Here is a 20,694-nt window from a genome sequence, read left to right on the forward strand (position 1 = left end):
GTCGTGAACCGCGGGAAGCGGATGGCTGCCCCTCTTTCCTCGAAAAAAGAGACAAACGAGAGCGGAGCTTTTTCATCGAAAAACGCTCACAATGCACGCAAATTCAACGCGCAAAAAACAATGCGCGTGTGCTCCTCGCCCAAACAAAAAACGCCGAGATCGTGTGTGTCATCAGGTGTCAAATAGCGACGACACGGATGCGACATCCACACACTGATGTTCTTTCGACCACCAAAATAATGACACAAAATCAATGCAATGAAAGAAAAGTTTTATTCAACAAACTTGAAATCTATAATACAAATGTAAATTCAAAAAGAAATGCACCTATTCTGATTGTGAACAAAGATTGCAGAACAACAGATGAATAATTACTGACGTTAGTCCATATCTCGATCTGAAATTGATTAGCTGTGCAGCGCTACTTCCTGATTGTTTAATTCAAATTTGGCCAAATTCCATGACAATTCCGCATTATACAGTGAATTGTGGTTTTATGCGTAACTCCACGATTCCTTCCGTGTTGCCAAATTCCATGACATTCCGCATTATACAGTGAATTGTGGTTTATGCGTAACTCCGCGATTCCTTCTGTGTTGCCCACATCGCAGAAATCATAGGGCTCTAGATGTATGGACAGTGTAGCCAGGAAATGAGTTTTAACTGCAAAATGGAGTAGCCTACTACCAAGTGAAATAGCGGTGTGCCATGGATTAACCTCACACACAAACAAGCGGTTGTGTGTCACGCACATTCCAAACTGTGTCGCATGTGTGCTTCAGTGGTAAATGTAATCAAAGCATGTTTTCCTACCACGTGGTGCAGCCGTGCATAAACACAAACTACCAGAAATAGTCATAGCACAAAGTCATATTTTATTGAAACACATTCTTGTACGTGTTCTAAGTTACCCAAGATAACTTGTTTTACATTAGATGACATGTACCCACCTGAGAGTGACAGAATGTGAGCTGGACGCAAGGTCACGGTTCGTTTTAGGATTGTCAATGCTTTTGAAGCAGACGGTCACTGCTAACATAGCGCCATCTACAAGTGTCGTGTTAAACAGCAGAGAAACCTTTGTCATTGAATGGGCATTAGAAAGCACATGAGTGTGTGGATGTGAAATGGACACCAAGTTTCTGACATCAGTTTGATTTGGATCTTTGAGCTGATTTTTGACGTCAAGTTTTGATGTCAATTTCATGTCTTTTGAACATCATTTGCACACTGGGACACATTTCAAAATGAGATCGATGCTGTCCGAGGCCCCAGTTAAGAAAAAAATATATTTAAACTTAAATCAGGCTGGCAAATAATTCATATTATGCAATAAATATCAATCAAACACACAAATCATTGATGTCAATGTGATGTCCATATGACATCAATTTGACGTCTAAACCATGACATTTATTTGATGTAAACTGAATGTCAAACACATTGGCCTGCATATACATTAAACCTATTTCAGTGTGTGTATTAACTTCATATTTTCACCCAAGAAATTGCTGTCCAAACTGACCTTAAAATGATGTTATACAGCATCGTGATCAAGTCTTGATTAACATTTGACGTCAAATTGATATCAATTGACATCAAGGTGCCCGCTGGGAAGTGTCTGAGCCTCCAGTTACTGTCCTTTTTCCTGTTTGTGTTTCTTTCTTCATTCTGTTTCTTTATACTCTGAGGCTTTAATTTGGAGTGACAGATTATTATCTGGAGCAAACAATGAATTAGCATGACAATACTTTCAACATACAAATAAGAAGTTATTCACCAAACTCACACCAACCCGACAGCAGATATTCACATCTTATCATTAACCTGCTTAGACACACTCAACGGCACATTCTTTCTTACATCCCCCACACACATACACCCCATTACTGAGATTCTAATAATGACTGTAGTGAGAAATGATGAAAAACTGAAGCCTTCTTCACAACCAAGTACAGTTTATAATGAATAGTTTTCTTCGCCAGCAAGACCTGAATCTAATGGCATTGATTGTTCGGGAAGAGAAATGAATGATTCTGGTTCTGATTCAGATCCGCTTAATGGTTTTGGTTCCTTAATGAGTCTGTTAATGACTGTTTTAGTACTTTGGAGGAAACACACAAATATAGTGTTCCCGATAATCTCCTGTGACAAACTTCTGCCTAATATTGCTGCAAATGTAAAATATCCCACACTTAAAAAGCCTCTGGATAATAATATATAGTCTAGTCTCAGTCTCAGACGTCATGCCCATGGACTGTTGGCTGAATGCATATGGCACACAAAATTGGAAACACCTCGGGAGTTTCAAAGTCATCATTGGATTGGTTGAATTATACAGGATTTTCAGGAGACATTGGTGAAATGTTAAAGTCGCATTCTTTAACATTTCACCTAGAAACAAAGATACCGTGATGAAACCCCCTTATGGAAGAAATCGTCACCGTTTTTACAACTGTGACGATGAGTGCTTATCAGGATCAACTAAACGCTGGATTTTCAAAAGTATGTGAAATATTTCAAGTTTGCTGCATAGAATCTTTAAAATAAATCCAAGAGTTTTACACACCGGTCTGTTATTGTGGGGACATTTCCACCCCCTAAACACGACGTGCCACAAAACGAAACATGATTGGTTGGTCCTCTTGGGCGGTCCTTGGCCATTCAAAGCGGCCAAGGTTCCCGGACCTTCTGCCATCAGTCTGAAGGTCTGGCTACGTGGGACTATATATATTCTGACAAATCTTACAAGAAATCATAACAAAGACAATGTGCATTTTATTTCAAAACAATACAAACCAATACAACAAACCAAACTATTCATCTACTCATGCTGTTCCAGTCGTGGCAAAATCCAGTCATTTTAATAGAAATCCAGTCTGTGTCAGGATTATGGACCTGTTTTGTGTGTGTTTTCTCCCTCATTTGCCCATATTTGGTCGTTCCTGTTCCTGTCCTCATTGTCTCATTATTAGTTGATTCCCCTCACCTCTCATTCCCTCGTTTAGTGTTGTATTTAGAGTGTAGTCTGCCCCATGTTTCCTTGTCGGGTCTTATATGTCTTGGAGTAGGCAATCATGACAGTCTGAGGGTGAAAGATTTAGCTATGCAGAATTCACAGCAGGTTCAAGTTGGTCACACAGATTTGTCATGTTGACAACAAAATGCTGTTTGATTTGAAAGTGGCTTCTGTGCGAGCTGTGCTTCATACATTGCTATACAACTGACAATAGAAAATTGACCTTTTTTTACTCGCAAGATTTTGCTAATATGACCTAACCATTCCATTCCATTTATTTTAATGGAAAAAAATATTAGAATCTTCATGCATTTTCATTACAATTACAATTCATTGTATGACAGTTCGCGGCTGGCAAATAGAACAAAATAAAAACGCCATAACATTCTATTTATTCTAAGTCTTCCAAAGCCATAAATGATGAAGGAATGACCTATAAGCAGCCAGAATACACTGGATTTGCCTTGCAGTGAGGACAATACTGTAGTGCAGTCTATTTATTGAATTTGTAGTATTTTTCATAGTACTGTTCCTTTCTGTGCTGGAAGGGTCTTTCTTTTATCACATATAAGGACACAAGAACACAACTGAGCTAAAAATAATTTCTTATGTCATGGCGCAGTACACGCAGTAGCAGAGCCACAACTGAAGCAGTGCCGGAAACCCTGTCAGAATATTTTAGTATAGCCTTCCTTCCACGAATGGAACATCATGCAATTTTTATTTTATTTATTTATTTTTATTTTTTAAAGTGAACCGGTCCTTTATTCACAGTGCTAGTGATTATTGACTTTTTATTTTTAATTTATTTGACTTCTTTTTTTATTGTTTGTCTTTTTTGGCAGTTTAATAAATACAAATGTTAGTTAGTCTTTCTTTCTTTCTTTCTTTCTTTCTTTCTTTCTTTGCAACACACTTTACATGGTCTGTAACTCTGGTCTGTAAGCTTGAGTCCACATGACTCTTTGAAATGTTTTGAGCTTTTAACTGTCTTCTGGAAACTAATACCCATCATATTTGACAAGCTACACTTTGGTGCATTTGATACAGGACACATACACAGCTGAAAGTATTGACTGGTCCCAGTGTGTGTGAGGCTGCTTGCAGCTGCTGTCATGGTGTGTTTCCATCAGTGCTTTGGCCTCTGGAGTGTGAGTGGAAGGTGGGGGGTCTTTGTGGCTGTGCTCTCCTGTTATAGATAGCTGTTAAGATGCCTGCGAGCCTGCGGGGGTTCTGATGACTGAATGAGGCCTCTCTCCTCGCCAGGCCTTTGAGAACGGTTGAGGCGGGTGGGGGAAAAATGAACACATCTCTCGCAACCAATATCACAGGCTAGCGAGGCACGGCTAATCAAACAAAATGACAGATATTAATTTTAAGGAAGACTGTGAAATAGGTCTGATTTCCTGAAGCCCTTTCTTTTGTTTTTTGTTTTTTTTTAGACTTTATGAGATAGATTGGTGTCGTGTTGAATTGAAGTTGATCGTACTAAAGCTGGTACTTTTTCCACAAACAGACAGAATAACCGACACATGGGTAAGAACATCCAAAAGTAGATCATATCTCACAGCGGGTCATGTTCACTGACTGCTGTCACAGGGTCAACAACATCCACAGCACCAGACCCCCACACTCCGCCCACTCGTTCACAGTCACTAGAGTTCTGATCACCTGCACCTGTGTCATCCAATCAGCACAGACTATATAAACCACTCACCTCAGTTCACTGGTGTCTGGTCTCGTTGTTCCTATCATAACACTACCCAACTGCTTACCTGCATGGACTTATCCTCTTCAGTTCGATATTCATCTGCATCCAACCTCCGGAACCGGCTCACCAACACCAGTTCATCCAAACCTGCAAAGATAAGACTGTTATTCACTGAACTATCTCAGCATTGCTCTGTTGACCAATCACTCACCTGCTATCCACTTATATCTGTCAAAACCTGCAATAAACCTGTTTGGATTACCTTGTTGCATTCTTCATGTTTTATGACAACTGCTCATACACATATTTCTGTACAAGTATATGTGAATGTTTTCAAACAGAAATCAGGATTAATAATTTTAAGTTATATTTTTGGCTTTAATTTGATAAAATAGTGTGAGAGGAGACAGCAATGGGAGGAAATAAAATTTAGAACCAACTCAAGCCACACATACACAAATAACAGACTCCTGAAGATCTTAACAACAGTACCTTTTAAAAGTTTGGAGTCAGTATGATTTAAAAAAAATATATATATATTTAGTTTTTATTATTATTGATTGAAATTAATACTTTATTCAGCAAGAACACATTAAATTGATCGTATAACAGTTTCCCCAAAAATATTAAGCGGCACAACTGTTTTCATCATTGATAATAAGAAATGTTTATTGAGCAGCTTATTAGAATGATTTCTGAAGGATCATGTGACACTGAAGACTGGAGTAATGGCTGCTGAAAATTCAGCTTTGCATCAGAGAAATAAATTACATTTCAAAATAACTTTCAAATTTTAATATATTTTAAATTGTGATATTTTTGTAATAAAAGAGACTTCTTTCAAAAACGTAATCTTAAAACCCCCAGACTTTTGAATGGTAGTGTTTAAGAATGTTCCCGTATATATGAGAAAACACATGAGTATTTTTTTTGTTACATTGTTAAAATAATTAAATATGATTGAGCAATTCAGTGACCTTACAATAATGCTGTATTCTAGTTCATTTGGAAAGTCTGATTTTTCAAGTTCTTGGTAAATGCAAAAAATGTACGTGAAGTTCATGAACTTGGTAACTCCAATTTTTTGTGTGTGTTCATCAGCATTACAAGGACAAAAACAAATTTGCGTGCGCCAAACTCGTTGTGAATCTGGTGGAAACAAAATATTCTTTCTTTTTTTTTTTTTCAAGAATTAAAGCATTAAAGATGCAAATGTCTTCATTCAAGACTACTTCCGCTTAACTCCTCCATTGTACTCTGCTGAAGCAAAACTAATCTTTTTATTTCTCTCTCTCTCCTTCTCTGCTTTAGAAGAGACTGCATTTGAGGCAGGAGTGAGGGTGCAGATCCACAGTCAGGCAGAGCCTCCCTTTGTACATGAGCTGGGCTTCGGAGTCGCCCCAGGCTTTCAGACCTTCGTGGCTACCCAGGAGCAAAGAGTGAGTGAGCTTTGACCTCATAGGTTTGTCCTCAGCCTAAATATTTTGGTCTCTCAAGCCCTATTCACACCTGTTATTAACATGCATCTAAGTTGAACCTATATCACAAGAGTTCAGTAAAAGCAGTGCTCAAATCACATTCGATACTCAGAAACAGATGCCACTACATCTCATTGGTAGTGTAAATACTAATGCATCCTGACATATCATCAAAGGACTGCTGACTCACCGAACACACTGCCAAAACCAGATCGCCCAGGTTAGTAAATGGGGCATTTTTAATCCATACCCATGTGTTCACGCTCCTCATTGCTCCACGTTTCTATTCTGTTTCATGTATAATGTTAATATTTCATCAACCTCCTGAGGGTGTTCAATCTTAAAGGACCATCACATGGTTTGTGTGTCCATGTGTTTGTGAGACAGGTGTCTAAGCATACCAATTATTTTTTGAAGCTCTTTCACTTGAATATTGACTGTTCACTGTGATACCTTATTTTTAGTTTTTCTTTTGGTATTTTGCTCTCCACTTTGTTTTACTTTGTTGTTGTTGTCCTGATGCTGTGAGGCTTTAATATCTCCAGCCGTGACCTTGCTGGCAATCTGACTGGTCTTTGTTTGTAATCAGTCTCACTCAGTCTCACCACAGACAGTTTGGTGCTAATTCAAAAAGTTTCACACATAATATTTTGTGTTTTTGTGAAGAGTCATCTAAATGGTGTATCATTCAGTCACTCATATGAGACTGTACTGTACTCCATAAAAAGCATTTTAAGTGTGTATGGTCCCCCCCAATGTACATTATTTTGCCATGTTGAAATGTTGCAAACTGCTGTGTTTCATTAAGCATCAAATAGAATTCTCATGCTCATTGGCTGCCAGTAGTGTAGTTTGGTGAAGCGAATAGAGAAAATTAGACAATGAACTATACACACACTTATCATGCTTTACCAGCTGAGACAACATGAGAATCAGTACTTGTAGGGCTGAAGAAGCAGAAAAGGTCTGAAGCCAGAGGATGGAAATATTGACAAAGACAAAACATGAGCTTAACATTGGTACGTCGTCCTACACATGAAGAAGAAAATCCTGAGTAATAATGCCCACGTTGTTTCTTTTTCTTTTTTTTTTGTTGGACAGGTAAAGGACTACAAGTTTATTTGCCGCTTCCTTGTTGTTAATTGCACTCACGGTTGATTACTGGTTTTGTTTGATTATGCTAATTGTTATGTTTAGGTGGCTGTTAAACTGAAATACAGGCTAATGACTAGTAACCTCAGCCCTCTGTAGTTGTGGTGTGTAATTACGTTTATGAACATTAGGACTGTTTGGCAAGCCTTCGGTGGTGTGCATTTTATTCCTAGTCATAGCAGCCCAATAATATTCTAAAATCACTGGCATAAATGGTAATAAACAACCTTGTTCATCTTTTCTTTTCTTTGTTTTTTTTTTGAGTCAAATGCATCAGTCTGGTCATGGCAATCCCTATAATATGTTTAAAGCTGTTGTGGTTGATACATATGCATCTGTGGTGTTTCTGTCAGAGTGTCTGCAGCCTTCACCCTTCCTGCTGTTATCTGAGAGTGCAAGGGTGGTGTTCACTTATCTGCTGTAATGTACAGGTTAGGGAGGGTATCAACATCTCTGCCTGGGCTTCTGTTATCTGTCAGGGTCTCCTGCTTTCTTACCTTATGTTATCTGCCCTCTCTCTCCTTCTCTCTCTCTCTCTCTCTCTCTCTCTCTGTGCACCTCTGTGCCTTCAGTAATTCCAAATGGACCTTTTGTTATGGAAGATATGTTTGGGACAGGAAAGCAAAAGTCTTTGATAATTTTGATAATGTTTTATTCAATAAGAATAAAACAGAAATTGTTGTTTTTGGACCCTCAGATTCTTTGACTGCTCCCAATCCAACCCTTGGTGGGTTGTCTTCATGTGTTAAGCAATGTGTGAAAAATCTGGGTGTTGTATTTGATGAACATCTGAAGTTTGAAATCATCCTTGTTTCAGTTGCGACTCCTGTCTAAAATTAAGACTTTTCTTTCTTTTAAAAATTTTGAGAAAGTGATTCATGTAAGGGAAACAGGTCAATTTAGCTCAAAGGGAATCATTTAAGATTTTAAAGGGAATTTAGCTGCTAGTTGGTTCAGGCTTGTGGCGCTAGGATCTGATTTATGAACATCCTGTGTCTTGGGCCTCTGTGGAATTCGGCTCCTCGTGTTTCAACTATGTTCTTGATCAAATCTTAAATTGTCTGATTCGGTCTGATACCCTACATTCATGATTTTATTACTTCTAAACTTGACTACTGTAATTCACTTTATGCTGGGGTTAGTCAAACAGCTTTGTCCCGATTACAATTGGTTCAAAATGCGGCAGCTAGACTTCTGACAGGGGTTCATAAGCAGGACCATATTACTCCGGTTTTACGGTCCTCACACTGGCTGCCTGTGCGTTACAGAGTAGATTTTAAAATTGTACTTATTGTTTATAAATCCCTAAATGGTATGGCTCTATTATACATCTCTGATTTATTGAGTGAGCATTATGTAACCAGATCTCTCCGGTCTTCTAACCAGAGACTCTGGTCTATCCCCAAGACGAGGTGGAAGTGCAAGGGAGACCATGCTTTCTCTACAATTGCCCCAAGACTCTGGAATGACTTGCCCATTTCTATTAGAATGGCTTCTTCTGTGTCTACTTTTAAGTCTAAGTTAAAAACCTATCTGTTCGATAAGGCTTTTAATTCTGGTTGAAGCACTCTTGTCCTTGTTTTATGTGTTCAGATTTCTCTTCTAGAAATGTATGCAACTTAGTGCATATTTAATTAAACAATGCATCATTTTCATGTTTAGATGTAACATTTCAGAAATCCTGTAATACAAATCAATTGTTTTAATGTACTGTTATTAATAAAATGAGGAATTATGGTGGTATCTTTTTTTTTTTTTTTAAATACACCAGTGGTGTCTTGCCTTAAAATTGTGTAGACATCCTACTCTTTGCAGTTAGCAAGTCTGAAGTCTGTACATTACAATTGGTTGATATCTTTGGATAGGAAAAGTATCATTGGCCCTGTCATAATAACATGTGTAGAACAGTTTCCAGGTGATGAATAATGGATAGAGATAACATGTTTCTGTTGTGTGGAACCACTGTCCACGATTAAATCAAGTTTAGCCAAAGAGTTATAATAACATACTATCAAGCTAAATAACTTTTCTTTACACACATAATGTTAGATGTATTGACCACATCCCTAGCACACCCATTGCAGTTGCTTTTTTATTAAAGCAACTTGAACGCATGTTCAAACATTGAGTTGAGCCAGTCAGTTTAACATGATGCAATCATGTTTGAACGAGAAACCTGATACAATGGTGTTAAATAAAAATGAATTGTTTAAAGAAAATATTTTTAAAACTTTTCACTGTTGTCCATGGAAATCTTATACACTGCTAGCTTCATGTCTCTTGTTACACTCCACAATCTCTCTTTCTTCTCACTTGATAAAATAATTTGAAGTCAAATCAAATTTTGGTGTCCTTTTCCATGTAGAACAGGTAGCATTATCCCTGATCTACGTATATTTACAGGTTCACAAACAATTCGCGCTGACATGCACTGGACCAAACATGTGACTGACACAATCGGGCACTTCATTAGGAAAATGTACTGGGTGTCAGTGGGCAGGCAAAGGAGGCAATGGTGTGAAAGTAGGCATTGACGCTTTACTGTAGAGGCGTTATTGTGTTGATGCATTCATTCGTGTTAAGTCTCAGTTCAGAAAAAGTCCTTTTTGCAGCTTGGTGTTTCAATAAATATTTTTTTCCAGCATGTTTTTACTGTACAATAAATTTTAGACATTAAGGATATTAATATTCTACCACAAATATATTAGCTTTATTGCCTATGAGAGGCACTAGTGTGCTGCCAATGGAGTAGACTCACTTTTTTTAGTGTCCTTAGAGCTGCCTTTTTTGTTTAATATACATTACCGTTCAAATATTTGGGGTTGGCAAGATTCATTGTCTCTTATACTCACCAAGGCTACATTTATTTGATCAAAAATACAGTAAAACAGTAATATTGTGAAACAATACAATTTAAAGTGTATTTATTTTTATTTTTATTTTTTTTTTTGTGTGGGGGGTATATATATATATACACCTAAACTATAAAAAAAAGAAAGAAAAGGAAAAAGAAAGAAAAATCATACTGACCACAATCTTTTGTATTTACAGTGAACTTCAGTTGCTTGTTGTCCAGATTCACATTCTTGTGTTTATAGTGTAAGTATCGTTGGGGAACAGCACAAGATGTTTGGTAGTAGTTGTAACGAGACTGTAGTGTGGTTAGTGTTTGGTTGTGAATGTGCCGGAAAGATCAGCTGAAATACTAAACCTCCCTGTTGAACAAATGAGCCAGCCTGACAAAATCAGAACTTTTTCCCTGAAACCATTTGTTACAAACTTGGTTTTGACAACTTGGCTGACCCACTGGGAAAAGTCCCAGTGCTCTTGGCCAGTCCACCATGTGTGTCAGGGAGACCATTTTCAACAACACATTCATTTATTGTTCTTTTGCAGGCCTGGTTGTCCCTCAAGACATGGCAGGATGCTATAAATCTCCCTCTGCACATTCAGCTTAGTTTTGAGTTGTTGAACATTGATTGAATTCAGAAAGAATATTGTTTATTTTGGGATAATAACAATCTTTGATTGATAGATATTTTGGGGATTGTGTCTCAATTACTCCCAGAATGCACTGAGAGCACAGCTTGTGCTTACATGTTCAATGAATATGTCTCTCTTTCTGTTTTGCCCTTCAGATGTGCTGTAAAAATGGACCATAAAATGAAATTATCCTTCAAATCCAAGCATTATTTTTCTGAACATTACATTTCATTACTTGTTTACCTTAACAAAGTCATTTGGGTCATGGTCTTAACTTAAAGGTCCCCTGAAATGCTTAGAAATATGCAGCGTTACTCTGTGTTGACGTCCTTTTAACTGAAACCGGAAGACAGGGCGGGACATATCAAGCAGCCCCGCCCCTTTTTAAAATAGCCAATAGCGTTTGTTTATAATCACAGCTTGGGCTAGAGCCGTTCAGAGCCGTTGAGCTCCGTAAAGCCGCATTTGACAGGGTATGCCAGCCACAATCTCATCCATATTGCTATAAAATGTAGCATTCTGTGTAGAATTCAAATAGCTCCCATACATTTTGTGGTCTGCGCCGACTCGCGCATGTGATCCGCTCCGTGCTATCGTGTCTCTGGACCGGAGCAGAGTGTGTGTGCGCTGCGGTGGTTAGCGTGACAGGAGCACACTGCCTTATAGATAATCTTAAGACTAACATATTGATACTAACACCCAAACAACTTTAATTTTGATTTCATGGGGACTTTAATCATTCCATTAATTTTGGAAATTTACACTAACAGAACAAATTAATATTTCAACCAAAATAAACACAGGAATAGAACATTCCTTTAGATTTTGAGAAAATGCACTTGATTTGTTTTTTAAATATCCTCTGACCAGGAGGGTGTATCTCCAACTAATTATCATTAACCCTGATGTCCTAGCCAGGGGCTGTAATGACTCGCTGATGCAGTGTTGCAAGAAACCCGGCCCCACTTTATATTAAGTGGCCTTAACTACTATGTACTTACATCAAAAATTAAGTACAATGTACTTATTGTGTTCATATTGTATTGCAAAACACTTTTGCTGCTATTGAGGTGGGATATGGGTAAGGTTAGGGACAGGTTTGTTGGTATGGGTGTTGTTAAGGGTGGGTTAAGGTGTAAGGGATGGGTCAACTGTGTAATTATAAATGTAATTACAGAAATTAATTACAGATGTAATTACATGCAGGTATTTTTTAAATATAAGTACAATGTAAAAACATGTATGTACACAATAAGTGCATTGTACCAAATTATTAATTTAAATGTAAGTACATAGTTGTTAAGGCCACTTAATATAAAGTGGGTCCAGAAACCCATTACAAAAGACCCAAAGAGAAGGAGAAAAAGAACAAACAAGGTGAATGTGGCCAATTTCTAAAGCCATGCATATGAATGCAGCTTGTAGGGTGGGTTGCAATGGCTTTTCATTTGACTGAAGAGTCTTGAGTTCACAGATTGAGTCTGAATTACATTTTCCTCTCAGAAATGCCTTTTCATTCCTCTCTTGTGCTTCAACTCAGCTGGGAGCTCTGTAAATTTAGCACTGGTTAATTAACTTTACTTTAGGCTTAAAAAAAACTAAAAACATCCAGCAGCGGGATACATTTTTCCACTCCCTCCTGTCTATCTCATCCCTCATTCCTCCATTTGGGATTGTCTCTAGTGATCCCTCTAGCAGAGTAAACCCCCTAACACTCTGCCAGTAAATACGCTAAATTAGGTCTTCAGACTAGTTTGAAGAAACAAACTGTCATTCCCAGCATTCAATTGCATAACTTTTGCTAATATCATGGCCTCTAAGTCACTATGATACATTTGCTGTAGAATACTACAATTGTTTTCAGGTTTTATCAGTTCAAGCTGTGTTAATGTATGGTATGAATCGAGTTTAAACTAGTTTGGGAATGGTTTGTTGTTATCATTTAATCAAAAATATGTGTGTCATGGATGTGAAATGGTTTGTGTAGAATTTAACTGGACTACCATCCTTCATATTCATGTATCTTCACAAAATCAGGAATAACTTTATCTTTATCTTTTGTTATTAAGATAAAAAAACTGAGTTAGCAGAAACTTTAGCTGCTCCATAAAACACGTTTGAGAACACATAAATCCATGTTTCTCTTTATTTTGACAAAAAAAGGATTTTCTTCATTTTGAAGAAACTGCAGTGAACATACATGTAGCAGAAAGAAGTTTTACTGCCTGCACAGCTTTGTGAAACAGTATAAATTTGAACAAGAGAGTTTAACTCTCTGTCCCAGTTGCCAGTAACACTGTATTTTAGACCAAAAGTTGGTGAGATTTCTAAATATTTTTTTAAAGGGGTCATATGATGCTGCTAAAAAAAACATTATTTTGTGTATTTGGTGTAATGAAATGTGTTTATACGGTTTAAAGTAAAAAAAAACACATTATTTTCCACATACTGTACATTATTGTTTCTCCTCTATGCCCTGCCTTTTTGAAACGCGTCGATTTTTACAAAGCTCATCGGTCTGAAAAAGCGAGGTGTGCTTCATCAAGGCTGTATTTATTTGATAAAAATACAGTAAAATTATTATTATTATTATTATTATTATGAGACTTTGATACTTTTTTCAGGATTCTTTAAAGAATGGAAATTTTATTTATTTATTTATTTTTTTTTTTGTTTTTTTTTTGTTTTGGACATGTAAAAGCATTTACTTTCACTTTTGAAAAATGTAATGCATCCTTGCTGAATAAAAGTATTATTTTTCATTAAAAAAAAAATAAATACTTGACCCCAAACTTTTGAAACGCAGTGTAAGTTTTTTCAGAAATGTATTTGGGACACACTGGATCAGTAAGCTTGTGGGTTCAGTAGAGCTACTTAGTGACAGAAGGTAGTACATAAAGTATCTACCCTCAGAGTTAAATGAGTGTGATCACAGATAGAGCAATTATGAGCTGCGCGCACACACACACACACACACACACACACACACTGATGCTGGAAGGGAAGGTCAGTTTGAAGGGCAGAACCATGATTTACACTCTCACTGTCTTAATCATTAATGAATAATTTATGTAAATGGACCATCAGCATTTTCTACAACTCAATTGACTGATTGAATTAAAAATTATAGCTCATACAAACTTTGTTCGTATTTGTAATGTTAATAGTGAGAACTTATTGTAAAAACTGATGTGTAATAATTAGAGCTATCTAATTATTATAACATATAGTAGTGTGGTTAATTTGAAAAAAAAAATGCAATAAAAATAAATTCATTAAAAAGTAATGCTATTAGTTATATCACTATTACAGAATTAAATTCAGAATGGAGGGGCTTGACATGTATTTTTGACACAAAATATTTAAATTGAGCGATACACTGAAAAATATTGAAAAAATATATACAGCAAATTATATATTGATTTCTGAAGCATATGTATTTTTTCTCATCTGCTACAATAAGGTAACATTTGGGGGCTTTTTCTTAGTAGTAATCTTTAAAATCTTTTAATAACTATCTAGTATATAAATAGTGTAAATTTAATAGTGTGTATGTGTGTGTGTGTGTGTATATATATATATATATATATATATACATATACATATATATACATATACATATATATATATATATATATATATATATATATATATATATATATATATATATACATATACATTTTTTTAATCCTTTGATGTTTGAATTACTGATGCAATCACAGGTAGTAATACACATAAATTATGATTTCGTACACTTTCAGAAATACTTAATTAAACTTCTTTTTCATACAGTTCAAAGCAAGTATATAGGCTACAATACCTCTGAAGGAACACTGGAGAAATGCAAATGCGGTTACTATAAGGCTGTTTACTAAAGAACCTAACTGAGTTTGTTTTAAATATATTTGTTGCAGCAGGCTTTTGTCAGTGTTTCCCCTGTGATACCCAGCGTCAGATCTGGATGCTGGGTTTATTTTTTATTCCCAGAGCAGAGGTAAGACGACAGGCCTTTTAAAGTCTTTCCATGCCAAAATAGCTTTGATTTTATCTCCACTGACAATTTCATTTGCCTGTCAGATATCTATTCTCCCCATCAGCAGCCGCGTGAAATCGGTTCCTCAATCTGTGCCTGATGCTCAGTTGTTTCCAGACGCAGTTGGAAAGAGATTATGTCCCTTCTTATCCCCTCCAAGTCAGCTCATTATTCACATTTGGCTCTTTTGGTCTTAAGACCGCATTACCCATGATGTCTCCCGTTGAGACTAAATGAAGCTGACCTGCATGGAAGCGTGGGTAATATATGCTCGGAGAAGTGTGGATGTGGGCAACCTATTGTTTTGTGGCAGATGGACTCCTCCTCCTGTTCACCTGCCATTTCCTGTGCTATGTCTCTTCCTCTTGTTGTTTAGGATCTCTTTTGTCATTCCCTCTTAAATCCTTAATCCTGCTCCATATTTCTATCTCCCTTGACATTCACACCCTTCCCTCCCTGCCGCCTTCCCCATCCATCTACTGCCAGGTTCACTGATACGAGAACCAGTTCAGGGTGTTTGCTCATGGAGGATTGCAGAGTGTGATCGTGCTAGAAGTTGTTTGTAACACAGTAAGCAGTGGACACATGCCAGCAGGACGCCTGTTGCTGCATCTGACAAAATAGGCTTGTTGTGTCTATGTAAATTCCTTAGACAAAGACCTCTGTAAAGCAAACTTTTAATTATTATTTTATAATAAATTCATACAATTGTTCATCACTCTTGCGCAGAACAGAAGGCAGAGATGCTGTGCGCTTTGTGTGCCAAATTGGAACTAATTCACTTTTTTCTGATGATTGTGATGTGGTGTGAACGGAGTATTGTTTTTTTTTTTGTTTTTTTGTACTTTAATGTTTTCCTGGCTTTTTCCTGGTTTTGGACTGGCATAGATTAAGCTTTGCACCCATTTTGGCTACAGATGCCATTATAGAAATATCCAGAGGATAGAATATTTATTATTCATTTATTCAGCAAGCAGACATGTCTAATAGGGGGTTAGTCTTGTTAAGAACCTCCCACTTAGACAGGAAGAGACTGCCTGATCGATTTGATGTCAAATGAAAAGCAACAGACCACAGATGATATTTTTGAATCTTCCCAAAAATCCTGTCTTTACTCTTTAGTTCTGTAGCTTATATAGTTTTAAGTGAAATAATTTCTTTGGTACAATAAGGTCCCATTTGTTAACAATAGTTAATGCATTAAATAACATTAATGAGCTATATATTCGCTAAGTTATTTATTACTCTTTGTTAATGATAGTTAATAAAAATAGAAGTGTTCATTGTAAGCTCATGTTAGCCCAGGTCCATTAACTAATATTAACAGATAAAACGTTTGAATTTTAATAATGTACTGTATTAGTAAATAATGAAATTTACTGAAATTAAAAATGCTTTAGAAGTATTTTTGATTGCTACTTAATAATAACTAACTAACTAATGGTAACAAATAGAACTTCATTGTAAAGTGTTACCATTTTTTAAATTCTTGAAGTTGATGCTTTTTAAATAAACTTTGACTTGACAGTTTATTTTGTTTTTGCTTGCAGTTTTGAGATATACAGCAATAATAGAGGAAATACATGAAAATTAATTATGTAGCAATTTCTGTGAACAATTGTTCAGAAAGCAGAAAAGGTCAAAACAGGCATTACTGGAAAATACAGTTTTGCTTGTGAATATCTAGTTTATTCACTCAGAACTCTAATGCCAATCCAATTAATTCAGAACAATAGTAACCAATAACAAATTAGTTCTGGCTCAAAATCACTCATTGTATCAGCCCAGTACCATTTTCTTCCAGGGCAGATTGTTTTTTTTTGTGTGAAATATGACATTAGAGCTTAGGCAATTGACTGTGAATGCTCTGTGGATATACCGTCAGAGTATGAAACTAATTGGTGGAGATTTGCATTGACCACTGGAGTTGTCAAAAGTACTGTACTTTTTTTTTATCCCCCCAAAATAACTTGTGTACTTGTTTAACTTGAGTAAAAAAAAAATAAAAAAAAATTTGTTTGTACAAAATACCTTTATTACCAATGCTACATGTGAATGTTATACATATGCTAATCAGTCTGTCTAATGCATTATAATGTTTTCTTCTCCTTTAGCTGACATACCTTCCTCCTCCGTGGGGCGAGTGTGTGTCCAGAGTCCTGGATTCAGGCCTCTTTCAGGTGTACAGCGTGTCTGCCTGTCGCATTGAGTGTGAGACACGCTACATCGTCGAAAACTGCAACTGCAGAATGGTCTACATGCCTGGTACGTCCAAACCTAGCAGTGCTTGAAACTAACCTTTTACTTCATACTCATCCTCTCTTACTTTCAATTTCAGTTTTCAGTTTCAGAAATTGTCATTTTACACAAAATATTGCCTAAGTATCAAAAAAAAAAAGTGTGCATGTAATGGTTGTAATAATAATAATAGCAATCTACATAATCGTACGTACGTTTATTCTGGCGAAAAGCAAGTCAGCATTGGGCTGTGTGTAGCGATAACTTGATTCCTTGTGCATTTGTGGTTTGCATTTGGCAGCCGAGCAAAACCTGACTGAACTTGTTTAGAAGAGGTCAGAGTATAGAAATGAATTCAGTTGTCTGTGGGTCAAAGGTGGTTTGGAACAAGCCCACAAACTGACAGCAAGGGCTTGTAAGCATCAACTGTGACTGAACTTGACATATTGTATAATTTAAAAAGTGTGGAAGATCTCTCCGCAAAATGAAACTTCATTTCTTCAGAAACATTCCATTTTCATTTCATTTCACTGATAAAAAAAGTAATTTCGGCCCATTGATAAATAGTCATCTTTAACTGTTGCTAAATGGTCTTTTTAAAGACGCAATATATTTCCATGATTTCATAATATGATTTCATGAACTTTTCATTGTGACTTAGTGCACTTTATGTCCCATTCTTAATGCCAATGTATGCTCTCCCATGATAGCTGATCTTTAAAGTTAGTGCTGCAGTCATTTTCATTTTAAACTGGTCTCTTTTAATGACACTTATATGGTCTCCATTTTCACCTATCTGATAAAACTGGACTTCTTTATTTTATAATTTCATATTAATTCTAACCCATAGGCGCCAACCTCAACCTCCTGCTACTTCAATTGACACTCAAGACAGGACAATTATCTCATAGATGATTAGTCCTTCATTCACACAGGCACCCTGCTCTAATACTGTAATTATAGATTCATTAACTGATTGTGACTGCCCTGTGATGTACATTCAGGATACGTCTGATACATTTTAGCCAAGAGCAAGTGTAGACGTGTACAAAACTCTATTCCATATGCACACACACGCACTCCCAGTTGTTTATTTCCTTGTCGTGCTGCTGAGTTTGGCTGGGTGAAGGTTGGATCTGTTTTTCTCCTACTCAGAACATGTTCCCAGTGATTCATTATTAATTTAAGAAGGCTGAATAAAGAATAACTTTTCTTTGACACTTAATTTTTTTCTGTTTCTTTGTTTTCCTCTCATTTCTAGGTGATTCTCCGTACTGCACTCCTGAACAGTATAAGGATTGTGCTGAACCTGCTCTGGGTGAGTGTATTCTTCACACGCACACACACACACTAGTTTCCATGTTTGATGGGGGTATTCCATAATGTAATGGTTTTTATACTGTGCAAACTATACTGTACCCTACCCCTACCCCTAAACCTACCCCTCACAGAAAACCTTATGCACTTTTAGATTTTCAAAAGACTTCATTCTGTATGATTTATAAGCTGTTTTCCACATGGGGACCAAAAAGGTAAAAAATTACTGGGATCACAATCCTTGTGAGAACATTTGGTCCCCATAATGTAGGGAATACCAGTACACACACTCTCTCTACACCCGTTTATTAACTAATACATATACACGTGTTAAACTGGGTCAGTTTGCTGCACTACATTTACTTTAATACATTGCGCGGTTTGTATTCCATTTTGTTTGTAACGGCACACATATTCTGGCTCCATTTAGCAAGTATAAGTTCTAAAAAAAAAATGATGTAAAGTTCAATATTATCCATCTCTGTAGTCCAGGGATCTCAATCTTGGTCCTGGAGAACTCCAGCACTGCACATTTTGTATGTTTCCCCGTGGGTTTAAAAGAGAATTCATATTTAATAATATTATAAAATTTTATCAGATGAGAGCAAAACTGAAGCTGGATAATGACACTGTTGGCTTCTGTAGAGCTGCTTTTTAGCTGAATCAAATTTGTTTCATAATTGATGAATTTTGCAACATTAACACTGTTATTTTCCCATTTATTACTGTGCAGCTGCTTTGACGCAATCGGTATTATTAAGCGTTATATAAATAAATGTGACTTGACTTGACTTCCCTGTTTGAGCCACTACTAATAAACTCGTGATATCAATCAGATGTGATGCATAAAGGAGACATCCAAAATGATCAGTGCTGGGGTACTTCAGGGCCAGGATTGAGAACCACTGTACTTATCAATGTCAGATTCTGCCAAATAGGCTGCATCCAAAACTCTATTTTTGAATAAGTACTGTTGAATAAGTATATATTTGACATGGCACGACACAACAAAACAAGAGTGATTCTGTTGTAATCAACAAAACTCTATACAAAGGCAGGTTTTGTTTTGTTGCTCACATTCACGGTTTGACTCCAGATGTATTTGACATTTTCAAACTCTCATGGCACAAAATACATATGCACAAGTTTCTGTTCAGCAGACCTTCATGACTGTTACTGCACTGACCCTCCAAAATATCCAATTACATGGACAAAACTCATGAAAACAGCAGCCACTGTCCCGCTTTTATTCTCTGCTCCACATCTTCCTCCTCTGTAACAGTGTTTTGTTCTTATGTAGCATCCTTAAAGAGAGTAAAATGGTAAACGGCGGAACAAAAAGTAAATGTAATTGAACAAATCTGTTTGTTTGTATCTGTGCTTTATATATACGCATTATATATAATCTTCACAAGCTTTACCAAATTAGACTTTTTAAACTCTGCATCGAAAAAACTTTGAAAGTACCCCTCAGTTCTCTTACATAATAATTGCATTTTTCTTTGCAGATCTTGATTCCTCTTGACACTGAGACTCCTTTATTGAACTTTAAATTCCTTCGTGAACTCTCTCGAATTAAGTCATTATTTTGGAAATATATTCAGGGAAAGCAAAGACTTGAACTGTTTTGTGCACCATCCCTACCAACAGAATGCAGTCTGGCTCTCATTATCTCCCTCTCTACGTACCATCTGACAGTATATACCAGCGGTCTGTCCCACACATAATAAGCAAGTTGGCTCCATGTTCACTAATTATCTTTTGCTAATGAGGAAATTCAAATTAGAGCACAGCTAGGACTGTACATTTTCGAACGTCTCAGGTACACACAATCCGTTTCCAAAGACTTCCTCAGGTTATTAATATGTGTAATTTCAAACATTTTTACCTTTTTATTAGAATTCTCTGTGCACAATCATGCAAGATAAAGCCAATCGAGTATGAAGAGGGACAGACTTCCAAACCACTGGAGAAGTTTCATTCTCTGACCTCAGTTGACAAGTAAAGGCACAACGGCACAGCACAATAGGCTGAACAGCTTGTCCAAAACTTTCGCTGCTGGCTTCAAAATCCTCGACAGCTGGTTCTTATCTTTGACAAAGTGGAGAGGAAATTATCACCAACTTCAAATTTCTGTTCACAGCACCCTGAGGAGAGAAGAAATATGTATTTTCGGTTTCACCAGAACAATATGCAGATGAACACAATTAAAAATGAATGGGGGGAGGTATGAAAGGGAAATTGCTAGAGTAAAAAAAAAAAA

General features: G+C 36.6%; 1 protein-coding gene across 1 annotated transcript in view; it reads left to right on the forward strand.

Moving 5' to 3' along the window:
• Positions 1–20,694, forward strand: part of LOC107720021 (acid-sensing ion channel 2) — a 364,486-nt gene that overhangs the window by 327,563 nt on the left and 16,229 nt on the right. The window contains exons 3-5 of the mRNA XM_016527596.1: positions 6,042–6,169; positions 16,991–17,141; positions 18,376–18,432. Of these exons, the coding sequence (XP_016383082.1) occupies positions 6,042–6,169; positions 16,991–17,141; positions 18,376–18,432 (336 nt within the window). The remainder of the gene's footprint in view (positions 1–6,041; positions 6,170–16,990; positions 17,142–18,375; positions 18,433–20,694) is intronic.

Source organism: Sinocyclocheilus rhinocerous, unplaced genomic scaffold (genome assembly GCF_001515625.1).
Source record: "Sinocyclocheilus rhinocerous isolate Xijiao unplaced genomic scaffold, SAMN03320098_v1.1 scaffold273, whole genome shotgun sequence".
In the NCBI taxonomy this organism is placed as follows: Eukaryota; Metazoa; Chordata; class Actinopteri; order Cypriniformes; family Cyprinidae; genus Sinocyclocheilus; species Sinocyclocheilus rhinocerous.